Source organism: Ptychodera flava, chromosome 10 (genome assembly GCF_041260155.1).
Source record: "Ptychodera flava strain L36383 chromosome 10, AS_Pfla_20210202, whole genome shotgun sequence".
In the NCBI taxonomy this organism is placed as follows: domain Eukaryota; kingdom Metazoa; phylum Hemichordata; class Enteropneusta; family Ptychoderidae; genus Ptychodera; species Ptychodera flava.
In genome coordinates, this window is record NC_091937.1 from 17,468,115 (window position 1) to 17,486,045 (window position 17,931).

The window sequence follows — 17,931 nt, forward strand, 5'->3', positions numbered from 1 at the left end:
GTACCTTAAACTACTTGGCAGTGTAGCACAAAAACTACGTTTTTGCCGTTGTATTAACGACATGGCTGAGCCATTGAAGCACAGCTCAACGTAGTTTAGCCAGCTCAGTTGGGAGTTGGCTTACGAGTGTTACCGTTCATTACTGACTTAATCGAGTGGTCCTCAGTCAGGTACGGGTTTGTACCGACATGGCTTGGGCTGCAGCTAACCAGTGATAACCAGTCACTACACCCAAGTCTTCAGTTCACTTTTGCGATGCATGGGTGCAACGCAAAATGCTTCCATTGTTCTAGCCATCGACGTGTCCACATGCCTGGCAGCCATATTGTACTGCTAGCCGGTTTGCATAACAAAAGCAGTCCCTGCTAACTGCAGGCGGTATCCCCGTAGCATATTGACCTTATGTCACCTTTTGAATTCTCTGTACGCAAACAGCGTACGTAGTTACTAATGCGTCGGCAAGAGGATACGTTTGCCTGCAAACCAGAGCCAATACTTCGGACGATGGAATAAATAAAAAATCCAAAGCTACGTCCATTGAATGGCACGGCCAAGGCGGTGAAAGACGTTGCCTGGCTTGAACTTGCAGAGCTGAAGCCCAGCTTAGTACGTCGGACACCAGTTTGTAATGGTATTTCCGAGTCGTTCATATCCATTCCATCGGAGGAACAAGTCGAGCCGTCCCGTCAAAAATACGTTCTCATTTTCAGTCACGCACAACTGAATAAGTGACTTTCGTCTCGCACCATCGGCATATCTGCCAAGTGGTTTGCAAGAGGTAGCCTTCTAGATTAGCATTGCCGAGTTGGTCAAGTTCGGCAGCAATCTCTATAGTGCCAGGCAGCCAAGTACGTCCAACTCCGCCAGAAAACGTCACCATGCTATCCTGCCAAGTCCGCTAAAAAGCGGTAAAAAAAACCAGCCCCCCTCGGTGTGGGGGACTGGCGGACAGGTTTCTGCACCTTTCCCTGTCTATCGACTCCCTGCGAACCCATTTCGAGGGGAAAAGGCGTTCCTTGTCAGAAAACCTCTCCTCGGATGACCCCTAAACGCACAGGGGATAGCAAAACGTAGTGCCGTCGACTTGGCAGGAAAGGGGGTACCCAAAAAGGGCCCGATTTCCACCGGGTTGGGAGAATAACGATCACCAGTGCTTAGATTCTGGCTACACCGAATTTCAAGCGGATTTTCACCGACTTGGCAGGAAAAGGGTTAAAGTAGAATATGCCTAAGGACAGATATTCAAACTCAAATTTTTACAGTACTTTTCTGATCTTGTATGGCTCATTTTGAAGCCCTTAGAGTAAATCTATTTATCACTGTCTTATTGTTTTGGAAATTGAAAACTTAATTTTTCCCCCAAGATATTAAGACTGGATGGCAGCCATTTTGAATTTCAAATATCAGTAAATTTAAGATAATTTGTTTCTGATACCAAGATTTCCATGCTGACCCCCAATTTTTATTCTTGATTTTAAAAGAGAACGGTTTTGAGCAAAAATATTAATATTTTCACTTTCAAGGCGCATGATACCTGTGAGCCAGCCTGCTATTGACCAAGTACGAGCTCAGTTTCACATGAAAGATACTGTAGTATCATGTCATCCCATGATACACATACACGTTTGTCAAGCAAAGAATTATTCTCATCAGCTTTTCTGATTTTTGGTAAATCTTATCACATTGTTCATTGTGACTAAGTCACAGTCACTATGTACTGGCAAGATGCCAGCCTGATATCACTGAGATGCTATATATTCAGGTTCGCCCTCAGTAGGCTGAGCTAGCCTGGTGCCAACCTGGGGCTAACCACTTCAAAAGTCAACTGTGACCCAAACTTATGGTACAAAAAGGGTAAATGGTTGAATTTCACATGACTTGTATTCTCCAGAAATTGATAAAACAGGATTCTTATGTTGCTCATTGTTTAGAATAAATACAGAAATCAGTTGAAATGTGATGTGAATTCTGACGACACAGAAGAAACATGAAAAGTTCTGTTTCACCTTGTGATGAAATCTTGTCTAAATAATTAACCCTTTTCCTGCCATGTCCATATTTCACCACCAGGTCAAGATGGTCAAAACTAATGAAACACAACGTATTCCATATGATGTATTTTAACATAATACTGTACATTTGAAGGCTGTTGAAAACATAATACTGTAAAGTTGATTTTTTTGGGACAAAAGATGCTATAACATACCAAGCCAAGTGGGTGAAAATACGTCATGTTTTGGCTCAATACCACTTTTTACTGACTTGGCTGGTGGGGAAGTGATACAGTTATTATTGTCTGGCAGGAAAAGGGTTAATGAGAGTTGCAAACTTTTAGGACAAAAGCAACTAGGAAAAGATTTGAATTTATTGCGATATTGAAGTTTGCATGACATTAGCATAACAACAGGGCACGTTTACTACCTTTTAATCCTGCAGCACCGGTTACCTTTATAGAACAGTCTTTTGTTTTTGCAACTGTGCACAATTTGCCCGTAATTCACAGGGTGAAATATGAACTGTTGACATCAACAAAAGATTCATAAAAAAATGTTTCAAAAAATTTATTGCTTTTGTAATACTTGTAGCGTGGTTCTTGCCACTTTCCTTGGTATCTTCAATGATTCCATATATGCAAATGACTTGTTCTGTACTCCTATATCTGTCTTCTTATAGGTGATTTTGATTCTCTGTACTACTAGCAGGTATTTATAATAAAACATTGTATTTTCAATTTTTTGGTCAATAAAATTTGCTTTACTGTTTCACTGACCATATTGTTTGGTGAAAAGTTAGTTGTTCTTCCGCTTCCAACATCATTGTCTGGTTATCATCTCGTTACATTTTACATGAAAAATAAATGGGGAAGTATGTGACCCGGCATTTGATTTTGTTCACCATACCATGAATCGCAGACTGTGACAGAGTAACTGATTTTCCTTAGTGCTTACGTTGTTACGAAAAAAAAACAGACTAAATTTTAACTGTTTGATTGTCTCAAAAAGAAGCAATAACCTGTATGGGCTACCGAGTGTGTAATCTGGTAGCTAAAACACATAATCTGTTGGTTGTGGACACTGGACTTATAATTCTAGCCGATTTTTTGCAAAAAACGTTGTCTGTCAGTGGCCCCTCTGGACTTATAATTCACTCTGATTTTGGTGCGTCCCAGTGACTCATATCCGGTAATTTGGGGGTACATTGTTTCTATTTTGTGTCAAAAGATGCAAGAATGCACTCTTGGCAAAACACTGGATAAATTAGGCCTATGTAGCAGGAAAGCCTTGTTGTTCGAGTATAAGCAATGCCCCTAGTATAACGATAACCACAGTTTTGTGGTGCCAAAGTACAGGGTTATACTCTGACAAGTATGATATGGCACTTTCAAAATGGAAAAACAAAGCAGAAATCATGGGCATAAGAAAGCCATTTTGGATCTTATTACAAAACAAATAGTGGTGCAAATGTGAGTTACAGTGAACTGTCTTTGTGCCAGGTCTAAATTTCATCAGAACTGGGATCAGAAAGAAAAGTGTGAGAAAGACTGAAGACTGATACATACATGGGCAAATAAAACAAACTTCCAAAGTGAGAAGAGTGTAGTAAAAGACTGCTGTGAACAGAGCTATGTCCTGCAAAACGCCATATGTAAGACAGAACAATACAACATATTGCCGAGTCCTCTGAAATTGGAGTGCCTCCAAAACCAATACCATGTTAAGTTCACATGTCCCCATCTGGTCAGGTTGGTTACAACCAGTGTAGTACATGTAGAACTGGTCCCATATGTTGCATTTTAACAAAAACTTGAATATTTGAAGATCCCTGAATACCTTGACACTGTAAATACATTTTTCACTGACCAAACCTGCTATAACGTACTATGCCAAGTTGATGAAAACATGTACAGATTTGGCTAAATAAGGCTTTTTACTCATTTGGCAGATGGGGAAGTGATATTGTCTGGCAGGAAAAGGGTAAAAATAGTGATTAACACACTATTGCATTGATAAGATACTGATTCTTACCAGGTTCTGCTGCTAATTTAGCTTTCCTCTTTATTCTAATTATTCTTCCTGGGCTCTGAGATGTCACAGTCATACTTCTCTGGTTGAGCTGCAGTATGCTTCGTTTTCCGGGATAAGTTTTAACCTGCCTCACTGGTCTAACCGGAAATGTGGGCGGCTCGTCTTGATCGTGATACACACTTGACTCATGGTCCGCCAAACTTTTGGCATAGAAGTTCCCGGTTTTCAGTGTTAGTCCTGTTAGTGTACCTGGAGTCCGACCTAAAGTTGGCTCAACTGCCTGTTTTTTCTTTTTCCGTTGCCTTATTCTGTCTGCGTTTATAGGCTTACCACAGGCATGGTAATCACATTTTCCAACAGTCAAAGATGCATTTCCACAATGGACACACACAGCAAAACTTTCCATTTCCTCCTCACTCTCCTCTTTGTGAAAATCTTCTGACTGTCCAGAGATATCAATATGTTCAGTCTTTCCAGTTATTTCTTTCACTGTCTTGATGACATTTTCTGACGTACTGGTAGTGTCTGATTTTTGAGGGCAATTTGCCTCACTTCTGGACAAATCTTCTCTGCTTGCAGCTGTATTTGGTTTACCATCTGTCACTTTTTTGCTGGTATCTGCAAAGGACAAAGATAAATCCAGAATCACTACTTTCTAGCAAGTTTCATTATTCTCCATACAAATATTTCTTGTTCCACTCGCCTAATTATATCAAAATGCCTATTTTTTAGCTTGAAAGTACAAACTTTTCTGTGTGTAGTGTTCTGTGTACAGTACCATCAGATCTTATTGTTGAAAACTAGTGCAGACTGGAATTCATTAGACAGCATCAACACCCCAAATTGTCTACAATGCATTTTGGCGGGGCCAATGCTTTGTATTTCCACATACTTTACTTAGAAGAAAATATACTTGAAGAAAATTTACAATGGTAATATCATCAACAGTTACATCATTTGAAATGTTATTTACCAGACATGTTAGAAATTTCTGAACTTTTTAGGTAAGCCAAGTCAATGATAGTTACAGTTACATATATGTACACATATTTTTACTCAAGAAGGCTTGTCATTGCATTTTGGACTGACTGAGGTGTATATCAGGATCATGTAATCACAGTCCCTCCTCCCACTGTGATGTAATCTACAGGAAAGGGTGTGAACAAAATCTGATATACAGAAAGTATACAGACTCGTCATATGAAATCCTACCTCCCATTTAATTGAACTCATCTGTTTGCAACAGGGCTAATGGGCCGATAACAAATCAGGGGGATGAAAGTTGATAAAATACTTTAAACTGACAGTGAGTTCATACAATTATGCTGTTCTGTAGAGAATGAATTCAAAAAGAGCAATTTTCAATTGATTACAATAGCAAAGTCACTATGCAGGGACAAAATAATCTTACATTAATTTTCAAACATGATTGTCACAAGGGAGAAAAAATAAAAGTAACAATATCATGACAAAGTGTACTGGTTGAACAGCCTCCTTTGCAGTACACTTATCTATGCCATGATCCTGGTGTGTTTCCACACTTTGCGTTTAGCTTTTATTGTTGTGGTTTGACTGACTCTTTCTATAACACTCTCAATATCATGACTTTCATCATGATGATAACAAGAAATCTTTGAACATTTATGAAAACCAAAAGTGAGCATTAAAACACTCTGCATACAGTATCTATTCGATTTCAGGTATTGAATTCTGTGCTCTACAACTTAATTCTACTGATAGACAGATAAATACACAGATGGACCCACGGACCGACACACACACAAACAAACAGACACACACAGCCTGTCAAAGTGATGTAAATGGCTCTCTTTTATGCTTTGAAGCACACATGGACCAAACACAATGGCATTTTTTTCTCACTAACCTGACTTGACAGGACTGTCATCATCCCCATCATCTTCATCATCATCATCAGGAATCTCAACAACCAAATCCACCTGCTTTGTGTGATTTTTCCTGCAAAATGGAAATTGCTCTGCTTGTGATAATATTCCTTGGGTGGTGATTTGCAGTAGTGAAACAAGAAAATGAACTTGTCATCTGAAAAGAAGGTTGTCCACAATCTTTGAACATATTACATTGGCAAGGCTATGGCACTGCTCACAGCCTGATGACTCAGTGTCTACTCATGATCAACAATACAGAACATTATTATACAGTGTTTCATTCAGGGTGCTGCTATTAATGGGATTGATCGAGGGGGTTTGAAATTTATGGCTTCCACATGAGTTTCTTGTTTCATCTTAACCTCTGTGATATTTTCAGTGAAAGGTACCAAGCAAACTAAGCTGCTACCGCTAAGCACTCAGAATTATGGTAGTACATGTCTAAGGTTTACAAACAATGACTGGGGTAAATGACTTCACACCCATGAAATGTTACAACATAGCCTTGAAAATTATTCAACAAATTTCAATCACCATTAGAACATTCTGTGGGAAGCGTTATGCCATAAAAATGTCAAAATCAATGTCTGCATCAAATTGTTATCTTTGCCTGAGATTTGATAAAACATTCTAATTCCCATTATTGCCTGGTTTTCAAGGGGCACCAAAAGGAGTTTACTGGTATATGATCAGAAGGTGACATGATTGTGTATCGGCCACAGGGGCTTGATTACCCTTCACTGTTTGACAGGCAGGACTATGTTTGCCATTGAAAGTCTCAACCTTCACTTGAACTGGCAGCCTGACAAGATAGCCAACCACGTACTCAGAAAAATAAGTCACATGTACACAAACATAATCAGAAACAAATACATTAACAACTGAGGCTATGACATGCTCTTACTACACATGTATGGTATATTGAGAACATGCATGCATCTGTAAACACACACACTCTTACTCTACCTCGCTGTAGATGACTCTGGCGGTTTGGCAAATTTCCAAAGTCTACCATTAGTTTTTCTATCAGAACTAGTACTTGTGGCACTTGGACAAGGTGTACATTTCCTCTTCATTTCTTCCAGTTTTCTCTTTGCCTCTGCACTGTCACAATAGCCAACGTTGACAGTTAAGTATTTCCTGTCAGTAGAAAAGTAAAGTTGAGTTTCAGTCTTTTCATCAATCAGCTAGTTCTTGCATAAACCAAAGTGTAGAACCACATACCATAAATGCTCATCGTTATCAATATTAATACTAGTACCTCAGTTTCAAACAAATTTGTTGAAAGTCTTACGGGTCAGTCACAATCAGGGTGCGCTAGAGTGTGTCACTTAGGTCAAAATTTCAAGTTCATGATAACTGTCCAGTTAAATAATATGTTGAAAGGTTATGGTATGGGGCATATCTTCCTAAAATTTGGTGAAGCAAACGTCATTAGTATTACCACAGTGCACATTGTTTTATATGGTCGACGCAGTGTCACGGACGCTACAGAAATGTTGTACATGAAACACAAATGTCATAATAAAATTTTAAACTATGATTCGTTAATGCTTTCTTATGTTATTACAATATAAAAGATGCATATTGGCATTAAAATAAGCTATACTTGGTATGATTTACTTAATTTTTCCATGAATAAACACAACCTCAAGTTTAGTGAGAAATACAACAATATTGATCATATTTTTTAATAGGACTTTCAACTTCTCTATGTCCTTCCACTGGTATGCTGTACTTAAAAGTTTTATTGTCATGAATTAACCATGCTATAGCAACAATATTAATACCATTCAGGGTAATCAAAATGAACTTCTTTCTAAAATATTTTCTGTTTAGTATGACATGTAATTTTGTCACGGACGCTACCAAAATCAAACTTGAAAGTTAGGTCAATTTGAAATATAAAAAGCAATTAACAATCTGGTTTTTTCTTTCTCTTTTCTCCAAAACCTTTCTCTATCAAACATTTAAATTGTGAAAATTGTGTCAAAACATTGACAATTTCTTTAAATTGAACAAGAAAGCTATAGCAACTACTGCAAAAATCAGTTGGAGTATGTGAAAAATGTCTATACCAGTAATAAACTTTCAATACGTCAAAAAACACAGAAGTTAACATTGCTTTGTGCCTTAAAGTGTAAACCAAGATAAAACAAGACACTAAAGGCTGAAATTTCAACAGAAGTGTTCCTAGTATTCAATTATGTGAGTGCTGTCACGGACGCTACACAGCTACATGTCCTTTCCACTCTCAAGAAAATCTCCAAGTGTGTAATATTGTATATAAGAAAATGAGAGCAACTTTACACATTGTTTTCTACCTTTGATAGTGATGCGGTATATTGAATCGATCAATGTGGTTTAATGATATGGAGAAACATGGCGAGACATCGGTGAATCGATAGTGCTTTGACCCTGGTCATGTGATCTGGGTCCCCGGGAAAGTACCGGTTATGTGTTGGAGTGATTCATCTTAATGGTGTTTCGGAATCAGAGTGCGGTTCCTTCATCAGTCACTCAAATTGTTTTGTTATCCCACATGTTAATTTGATAATAGCGATTGTTCATCAAATACAGATGCTAGTATGGTTATGTTGTGGTCTGAACTTTGAGTGGTTTGTTGGTCGGACCATTCGTGTTCATTTTTATCCTCGTGCTTGCTTTGTGCCTGAACGAGGATGTCTTTTATGTTTTTAATTGCTTTTGTATGCTATGATAGGTTTTTCTGGAAAAACTTTAGCCAGTGTTTGATCAGCTTCTATTATTTTCCAATTTTTTGTTAGACATTGTTTGATTTGACTGGTTTTGATGAATGGACTGAAGGTCGTTGTGTAAACCAGTTTTGTTCTTATGTCTTTCCCCATATCTTTATGGGTGAGCTATCATTGACGGTTGGAGAGATTAACATCTTTCTTTATACGAGATATATCTTTTTTTCTATAATCTTGTTGTTGAAGTTTGCAAGTGAAAAAGTTGACCTTTTCAATGAAGTCCATGTCGTTGTTGCATGTGCGAGCATATCGGAGAAGTTCACCTTTAATGAAGCCTTTAAAAGTGCCGCTCGGGTGACACGAATTTCTCAATAAATATTGGAACGTGTTGGTTGGTTTTGTGTTGGTTTTGAAGTCAAGCCTTCTTTCTCAATTGTATCTCTGACCTTTAAAGATCGTTATGTCAAGGTATTAGACTTTGTCGATAGAATGTTCAAATGGGAATTTGAACGTAGGGTGCAGCATGTTGCACTCCCCGACAAAGGTTGGAGTTCACTTCTGTTCCCGTGTAAATCATAAAGATGTCGTCTCTGAAACGTTTCCATAGGAATATTTGATCGGAGTGGAGATTTAGAATGGTCTTCTCCGTTTCATGGAATGTGATGTCAGCGATCTGAGGAGACGAAGGCGACCCCATGCTGCAGCCATGGATTTGTTTATAGTATTCTCCACGTCCAATGTTACCAGAATAGAATTTTCCGGTATTTTTATTGATTCTAGTTTGTTAATGAAGTCTTTTGTGTCCTTGACGTATGTTGATTGTCTTTCGACGATTGGTTTGATGAAATAGTCTAGATATTCAGAGATATTATTCGTTGGGCCGGAACAGCCACTAATAATAGGACGTCCTGCCTTCTAAATATGTGAAAGTGGTGGAGACGAGTTAACACAAATGTCATTTCTTACCCCCTTGATTTTTTAAATTCAAAATGTGATAACAAAACAATAAAATGTGGTGGTTATTTCACATTTAGATTGGCTTAAAATCTGAAAAACAATGTTTGCATTTTATTGTAGCATCCGTGACAAAATGAATTGAAATGGAATACACAATAATAAATGCATATACAGCACGGAATTACTTGTTCTTTTCACTAGAATTCTAATAACGTATTCAATATAATTACTACATTCTTAAAAAACACCAATCTAAGTGTTACAGTTGAGGCTCAACATAACTTTTTGAGTGTTTTATTACTTTTAAAAAAATCAATTTTGTGTTTTATGCCTTGAAGACATTTTGTAACCCAACTCCATGTATGTACACACAATACACACTAGTATTTATATGCTTCAGTGGATTAACTGCTTTAAAATGTTTTAAATAGTTATTAATTATGAGTATGTAGTAAACACCGTCACGGATGCTACACCGTCACGGATGCTACATTTCCATATTTTAGGAATATTAATAGTGAATGCAAGGGACAGTAATTATATTATTTGTTTATTTAAGGTAGGCACCTATTGTCACTTAGGCCTGTGACATCAGATCTTTTATAACTCCTGTTGTCCTTAAGATATGAGTGTGTCACGGACGCTACAAGAAATTCCGACCACAACGATCTCCATTTTCATTTATTCACAAAACAATACAATATGCAATTTTATTCAAATTTTGGTGTATAAAATGCTTGCCATGGATGTTGAGGTTGGAATTAAATTCAATATTACAATATTTTATCCATTTTTCTACATATAAACTAAAGGTATATGTACTTGTGGTCATAAAACACAAAAAACATAACGATGTTACAGTTTTGGTAAAAATACCACAGTTTCTGTTCCGATGCACATAATCACATGAAATAACTTGTGAAAGAAAGGTTAGGTATTCTGCAATAACATATGTAAGCTAAAAATTCCACAATTTTAACACTGTTTTCCAAAAAACATTTTGAAATTAAGTAAATTTTGAAGTGAAACAGCATAACGCTACTTTTTACAGTTTTTAAAGGCATTTTTGTGGATGTACAACCAAACCTGCACAATATATGCAATATTTCTTTATGTGACCAAGTTAGTTACAACTATTACTATTTATTAGAAACAAATAAGCAATATAATATCAGTCTGAATAGCAGATATATGTCCATAACAAATGAAAATCATCTAGCGCACCCTGATTGTGACTGACCCGTTAGGGTATCATGATAAGCACTGTCACAGAGGGGACATAAATGTGAAACAGCAGTACATGTCAATGCATTATATCAACATGAAATGATGAATTCCAGGCTGAAATCCATAAGAACATGGCAGGGTATACTGGTCGTTTCATTACACCTGACAGAGTACCATAGTATACAAACATAGACTACAGTATACCCTTCAATTGTTGTTTCAAAACACCTGACAGAGTACTACAGTATACAAACATAGACTGTGCTCTACTCTGGCTGTTATATCACATTTGACAGAGTATTGCAGTCTTGCCTCATGACTATATCATTACATGCATCTTTTACATGCATTTCATGTATCCTTTGTATGTGCGCATGGAGCATGTGTAGTTGCAACACTAATCACAGTCTTATCTTATCTGTAAATGCCCTCGGGGTGACACCAGCTCTATTTCAGCATTAATCAGAATATATATGTACACCTCACACCATACTAATGTATATTCATTTCAACTAAAATTGTGCTGAAAGACACAGTGTGTCATTTGTCTGACAACACGACTCATTCTTTTACTGAAGTGTACATGGCACTTGAATGGAAAGCTATCATCACTTGGCTCAGTGAATGTGTAGGGTCCACAGAGGGTTAAGACACATCTTTATCCCTTTTCCTTCCAGACAATATCACTTCCCCATCAGCCAACTCAGTGAAAAAGCGGTATTGAGCCAAAACAATACGTATTTCCACCCATTTGGCTTGGTCTGTTCCAACAGCTTTAGTCCATAAAAATCATGTTTACAGTATCTGTGATTTCAGGGGCCTTCAAAAGTTCAATTTTTTGTGAAAATGCCCCAAATGGGACATATTATGCTTCACTAGTTTTAACGAATTTGACCCGATGATGAAATATGAACTTGGCAGGTAAAGGGTTAAGGACATGTAACACTCACTTTGGAAGTTGAGTTCCAGACGTTTTGAGATTTCTTGTACTTTGTATGACTCCCCCAGGAGGACTTCTATTTCCTCTCATGTGATATCCGGTTGCGTTGCCTCGGAATCGTTTTTCTTGTGTGCATCTACTGTGAGGTGTGAAAGCAGATCGCACTTTCCGCTTTGGCCCATTTCCCCTCCTAAAGGACATAATTTCTGGAAACACTGGACTGGTACTTCTCTCTTTAGTACAGTTGTCATTTGTTGAGTTGTTGGCAATCGACTGATTCTGTTTCTTTGGTATTTTATAGTTTGACAAAGAGGAATCATATTTCTACAAAAACAAAATATTTATCTGTGGTTACTTTTCCTACTACTGAAACATTCTAGACTGTAGCTCTTAACCTTGATAGAAATGGGTCATATCTACTATTATATCATACCAGTATATTGATGGTGCACATACAGCGATCTGATTGGTTGAGACGCGAAAAGAACCGTGGTATATTGGCGATATACCACGGCTGGCATGTGCACTGGCTCTCGGCTTGAGGAAAAGTCCTTTTATGACATTCCATGCCAGAATTTCAATATACTGTTATGATATAATAGCAATAAATCACACCCAGCGACGGTATACCACTCGATTTTGACCATTTCACTTCATATATGCACTCGCTATCGCTCGTGCATATATGTCGTGAACTGGTCAAAATCTCATGGTATACCATCGCTGGGTGTGCTTTATTGCTTAAACATCTCACATGTCAGTATTTAATTTACAAACCATCAGTACACGACTCATGCCCAAAGAATTAAGCAGGAATATTGCCATCTTTATGTGCCAAAGTCTCTTGTCAGGGCAGATTGTTGCTCGCCGAAATCAGATCTTGGCAAAATGAGTCGTTCGGTTGTGTTTTTTAAAGTGCCGCCACATGGTTGTATGTGACCTACAAATGGGCAATCACATAATTGCTTACTAATTGTACTTCAATTTAAGATAGCAACATCCATGAGGGACAACAAACAACGTACAGTGTATCGTGTGCGTCTTTTCTGTTAGGAGTTTGACTGACAATCAAAAGAAAGCAACCAGCTTAATTTTAAATGGCAACGATGTCTTTGTTACAGGTAGAACTGAAAGTGGCTATCAATTTGTGCTACGAATCACTTTTGCATTACCAGACCAAACAAAACAGTCTTAGTTGTATTCCCACTCATTAGCATAATGCAGGAACAAGTTGCCAAATTACGTCGTGTTTCCTTGTCAGCATCTACATCGGCAAGAGCCAGCCATCTCTTGGAGGTAGGTTGCAGTTTCACATTCAACATTTGGCCGGCATCATCTCGGATTATATGTTTATGTAACATGTGTAACACACACTGTGATTGGTCCATAAAACAACGTAGCACGCAGTTTCCGGTTAGTAGGAGACTATAGTCAAACTCACAATCCATGCAAGCACACAATTGATAAATGAATGAACATACACTTTTGATACAAACATGTTTAAAAAATTTTCTCGAGAAAATTGACTAAATTCTAGTCATTGACTGATCATTTCCTGGCAGAACGTTCATGGGTTACCTCATACGGTAAACTTACAGTCAGTTTGTATAATTGCTATAACAAGAGACGTGATGGTAATGATGCTGACAACCATAGGTTTTCAGAAATTTGTTTTTACAAATAAAATTTGCATATAGTATTAGAAATTTGCATGAATATAAGATTTAAGAAACGACCATGTGAAAACTTACACCTGGGCTCTTGTGCGCATTCCCGAGGGGAGATTTTCTCGGTGTCCTGGTGCCTATACAGTAAGATTCTTGTTCCACTATCATTAAGTCACTGTTCAGAGGAAATAGATCACAAACAATACATCACATGTTCTATTAGTGCAAGATATGGGGCAGATTAGTATTAATTTATGCAAATTATATTAATGAGCATTGTTTCGGTTTGAAATTTTTTGCTAATGATTCTTTATCGATGTGGAATATTCATCCGTCCCGAATTGTGCATTATATACACGTTACCAATCAGATGAAACTGGTTACGTAATCATTTGCAAGGGTTTAAAGGTATACAGTCACCTGTAATATAAATATGCCTACATATGGTCAAAGGGGCGTTCCTTTGTATTCAAAATGCCCGTGTGAGGGCGCTGTTTTTAAAAAGCGGCCACCTGCTTAAAATCTGTAATTGGTTAGATTTTCTCTTTCCATGGTAACTGTGGCAAAATTGGAACAGGTGACAGTATACCTTTAACCTTTTCACCACCACGGTTTGGCCCAAACCCATTGTTATCAATGGTGATTGTGGACCTGTTTACAGGGAATTGGGGGTGAACAGGTTAATATGATGACGCATACTGTAAAATCACTAAACGTATTGACTACTGATCAGTATATTCAATGGACAAACATTTTATGGGGATATAGAAACTTCCTACATAGGGTAGCTTACTTTGAGTACTTGAACTCTTCTGCACACATGATTCCTAAATGTGTCTAACATAACATTAGCAATTTTTTAAATTTGATCCTCATCCTGCCAGAATCGTCTGTATCTATCAGATAAAGTTCATTAAAACCAGCGAAGCCAAACATGTCCCGTATACTTCATGGGACATTTGAAGGCCCATAGAGACAAAGATACCGTAAATATATTTTTTACTGACAAAACCTCCTACAATATGTAGGTGAAAATATGTGTAGTTTTGGCTCAATAGAACTTTTTACTGACTCAGAAAAGGGGAAAAGATTATGCCTGGCAGGATATTGTTAAGTAATCTTCTGGCTTGTTCTTTACTGGTTTATCTCCCTATGGTAACTCTGCCTAAGATGAACTGGCTTTGTAATAATCTTCTTTTGTTGCTGGGACTAACTTTAGTCAGTTTGTTTATTTGCTGCCTTTTGTCTTTTAACCCTTTACCTGCCAGAAAGTATCACTTCCCCATCTACCAAGTCAGTAACAAGCGGTATTGAGCCAAAACCATATGTATTTTCACCCACTTGGCTTGGTATGTTATAGCAGCTTTAATCTGTAAAAATCATGTTTACAGTATCTCTGTCTTCAAACACCTTTAAATCTTCAAGTTTTTGTTAAAATGCACCATATGGGACATGTTTTGCTTTACTAGCTTTAACCAACTTGACTTGATGGTGAAATATGAACTTGGCAAGAAAAGGTTAAGACCTGCTCTTGCAACATCACGGTACTTGTCACCTGTGTAGGAGGTACACCTTCTCACCATAATGCAAGGGCCTTCATTTCCACTGCCTGAGCTAGCTTAGTCTAACATAACAACACTGCACATGATTATTACAAGACCTTTGTGGTCCTCATCCTGGATGGGGAATTACACATTGTAGAGGGAGACAAAAAGATGGTACATACTCATCAGCATTGGCATCAGAGTTGGCATCATCAGGCTCATCAACACCGTCCTTATTCTGATAGCCTTCACCTGTAACTTTCCAGTGTCCAGGCTCTTCTTCTCCGTCGTCGTTGAAGTAATGGTATGATGGTTCAAAGCCGGCTCCTGGATCAGCATCAGCTTGTGATAATCCTGTGAAAACAACCCATAAAGTGTGGTATTTGTATCACATCCTCTTTGGGTTCCCCCACAAGCACAAGGGGATTGTAAGGGGTGGGCAATCTCTGTTTTTCAAGCTCCCTTTATCATAGGTTAATAACCATGATCCAAAGGCATATGCATTGTGCATTGTTACAATCTTTTCGGCCCTGATTTGTTTTGTGCGGACCGAGGTTGTATGGCAGAAGGGCCCAAGTACACAGTACGACAAAGAGTTACCATGATGTCAGTGATATATCTCAATCACACAAATTTGATAAAATCATCCTTCTTTGTCTTTAGAGCTGGTCAAGTCTGTAAAAATACATTAATTATATGTCATATCATTATTGACGAGCAACTTGCCAATAACCACAGATAAACCTAGCAAGACAATAGAATAGACATGAAATTCTCGTACACTGTTTTCTAAATCACATTAAATGACTCTTTGTATAATGTTGAGTACTGGCCTAAAGAGGATGCACTCAGCTCTGTTGATAAGCAAATAAAGAAATCATCGATGAATCATTTTAATCTTAGTACCATTTTATATATATTTATTCTAGTCTTTGATATAAATATATATACAAGTTACTAATAATTAGGAAGAGCAGATACATGTATGCCTCCTGATATTCATTTAAAGGTGGAGCCTCCCTTTAAAAGGACGCGAAGCTATGGTGGCGTTCATTGTGTAAGTGGACACCAAACAGACAACACGTGGGCACATGCTCCAGAAAATGCCACTTTTTAGATTTTTCCAGCCGCAAAAACGCAGACAGACTGCCAAGCGGTCAGCGCGAAGCTGCTGCTGATCAAACTCTGTGGTTATATTCAAATTCTAACGCGACTGGAAGATGATTTTTTTTGAAATTTGAGCGTTGGTGGTGGGGAATCAATGACCGTTGGCGAATTGAACCGACCGTCAATCAAACGCTTGTATAAACTGTTTGCAGGATTAGTAAAAGGTGACAAAAGGTTGAGATCAGTTTGTGTAATTAATGTTATAGAAATCAAACATCGTACTGGCCAAGTGTTTGACTGGGAGGAGAACTCCACTAATGCGAGAACCTGGGATTGAAAATTATGGCTTTAAGCATGGCGGTAGATGCGAAACGTCCATGATTTAATGGAGGCCATACAAAACGGGCTCTGCAGCCCTACCTCTTCACCTTCCTTTGGTAGCTGCAAAATTGTAGCGCTACGGTGTGGAGGTCGGTGAGTTTTGGATTTTGCGACTTCGATCACCAGTAGCTACAATGCTAAAGACCCTGTAGCGTTAAAAATAAGCGCGTCACACATGACACGGCCTTTTGAAGTGAAATCTCACATATTTACTGCATTTGATTGTACCGATTTATCACTACTGAAGACTAAACACTATACTACACAAACCTTGTCATTTATTGGGTTTGGTATTTGTTCAAACACGTCGATCACCTTCCAAAAACATTTCGGGGGGGGGGGGGGCACCATTACCAACTTCAGGTAATGGCGGCTCCTAGAAACACGCTCAATATTTTTGGAGGGGATCAACATGTTTGAACAAATACCAAACACCATAAATGACAATGTTAGTGTAGTATAGTGTTTAGTCTTAAGTAGCGATAAATCAGTACGACCAAATGCAGTAAATATGTGAGATTTCACATCAAAAGGTCACATCATATGCAACGCGCTTATTTTAAACACTACAGGGCCTTCAGCATTGTAGCGCTACTGTTGAGTGAGGTCACAAAAACCAAAACTCACCGACCGCCTCACCGTAACACTACAATTTTGCAGCTACTCCCTTTGGTTGCATTGGGAAGTAAGTAGGGACAACACTGGAGGCATTGGTAGGGCTGCAGCAAGAAAAGGGGTCGGTCTCTTTGGAATGCTAGAAGAACAAATTTGTTCATGATTTTGGGCAATAATAATGTTAAAAGCCGTCTGTGAGTGCTAGCATATTACTAAAATTGAGTTTCTTCCTGTGGTCGAGTTATTTCATTTCAGACGTTCCACTTGATCCACTTGGCCCCCCTGCAGTGTTTGTGTCGTCGGCCCTAATACGGTTTCACGTTGCCAGATACTGTGAATGGAACGTTTGCATGTTTATACTATCTACACACAGTTCTGCCTTCGATGATGTGCAGCAACCGAGCTAAAGTAAATCTCCTTTAACCCATTTGCAGTACCACAGCAGGGTTAATGCAAGAGTAATTTTATGCGCAAGTCTGTTTAATGGCGCGACGAGCTTGGACACTGACAGGAACTTTTGTTGTGCTCGTCGGAACGACGGCTGTTCTTCACTGCGCAAAATGAAATATTTGCATTTTTTCTGTGCCATATGAAGAGAGAAAACGTCCTTCTATCCACTTACCTTTCAGTAAATCTGACATGTTTCACTCTGTGAAGACTTTGTCGATACACTATGCTTCATCTGGTGTTGACGACTGCCGCCATCTTAGATCAGACATTGCCGTAGGAGTTAAATGGACAGTGCCTGATCTCTCATACATTAACGACAATTTTAAAGCAATTTCACGCTTCAGTTTTTTGTTTTTAAATAGTTTTAGAACGAATTTATGCTATTTACTTTTTAAAA

At 38.2% G+C, this 17,931-nt stretch overlaps 1 protein-coding gene across 2 annotated transcripts in view; it reads right to left on the reverse strand.

The window, feature by feature from the left end:
- LOC139142130 (sentrin-specific protease 6-like) overlaps nt 1-17,834 on the reverse strand; it is a 42,688-nt gene extending 24,854 nt beyond the window's left edge. For both annotated transcript variants that reach the window (XM_070711965.1, XM_070711964.1), the window contains exons 1-7: nt 17,707-17,834; nt 15,164-15,335; nt 13,522-13,612; nt 11,781-12,094; nt 6,899-7,072; nt 5,911-6,002; nt 4,026-4,643 (exon numbers count right to left, since the gene is read on the reverse strand). In XM_070711965.1, coding sequence (XP_070568066.1) covers nt 4,026-4,643; nt 5,911-6,002; nt 6,899-7,072; nt 11,781-12,094; nt 13,522-13,612; nt 15,164-15,335; nt 17,707-17,725 — 1,480 coding nt within the window. In that variant the 5' untranslated portion in view covers nt 17,726-17,834. The remainder of the gene's footprint in view (nt 1-4,025; nt 4,644-5,910; nt 6,003-6,898; nt 7,073-11,780; nt 12,095-13,521; nt 13,613-15,163; nt 15,336-17,706) is intronic.
- Nucleotides 17,835-17,931: the final 97 nt, after the last annotated feature.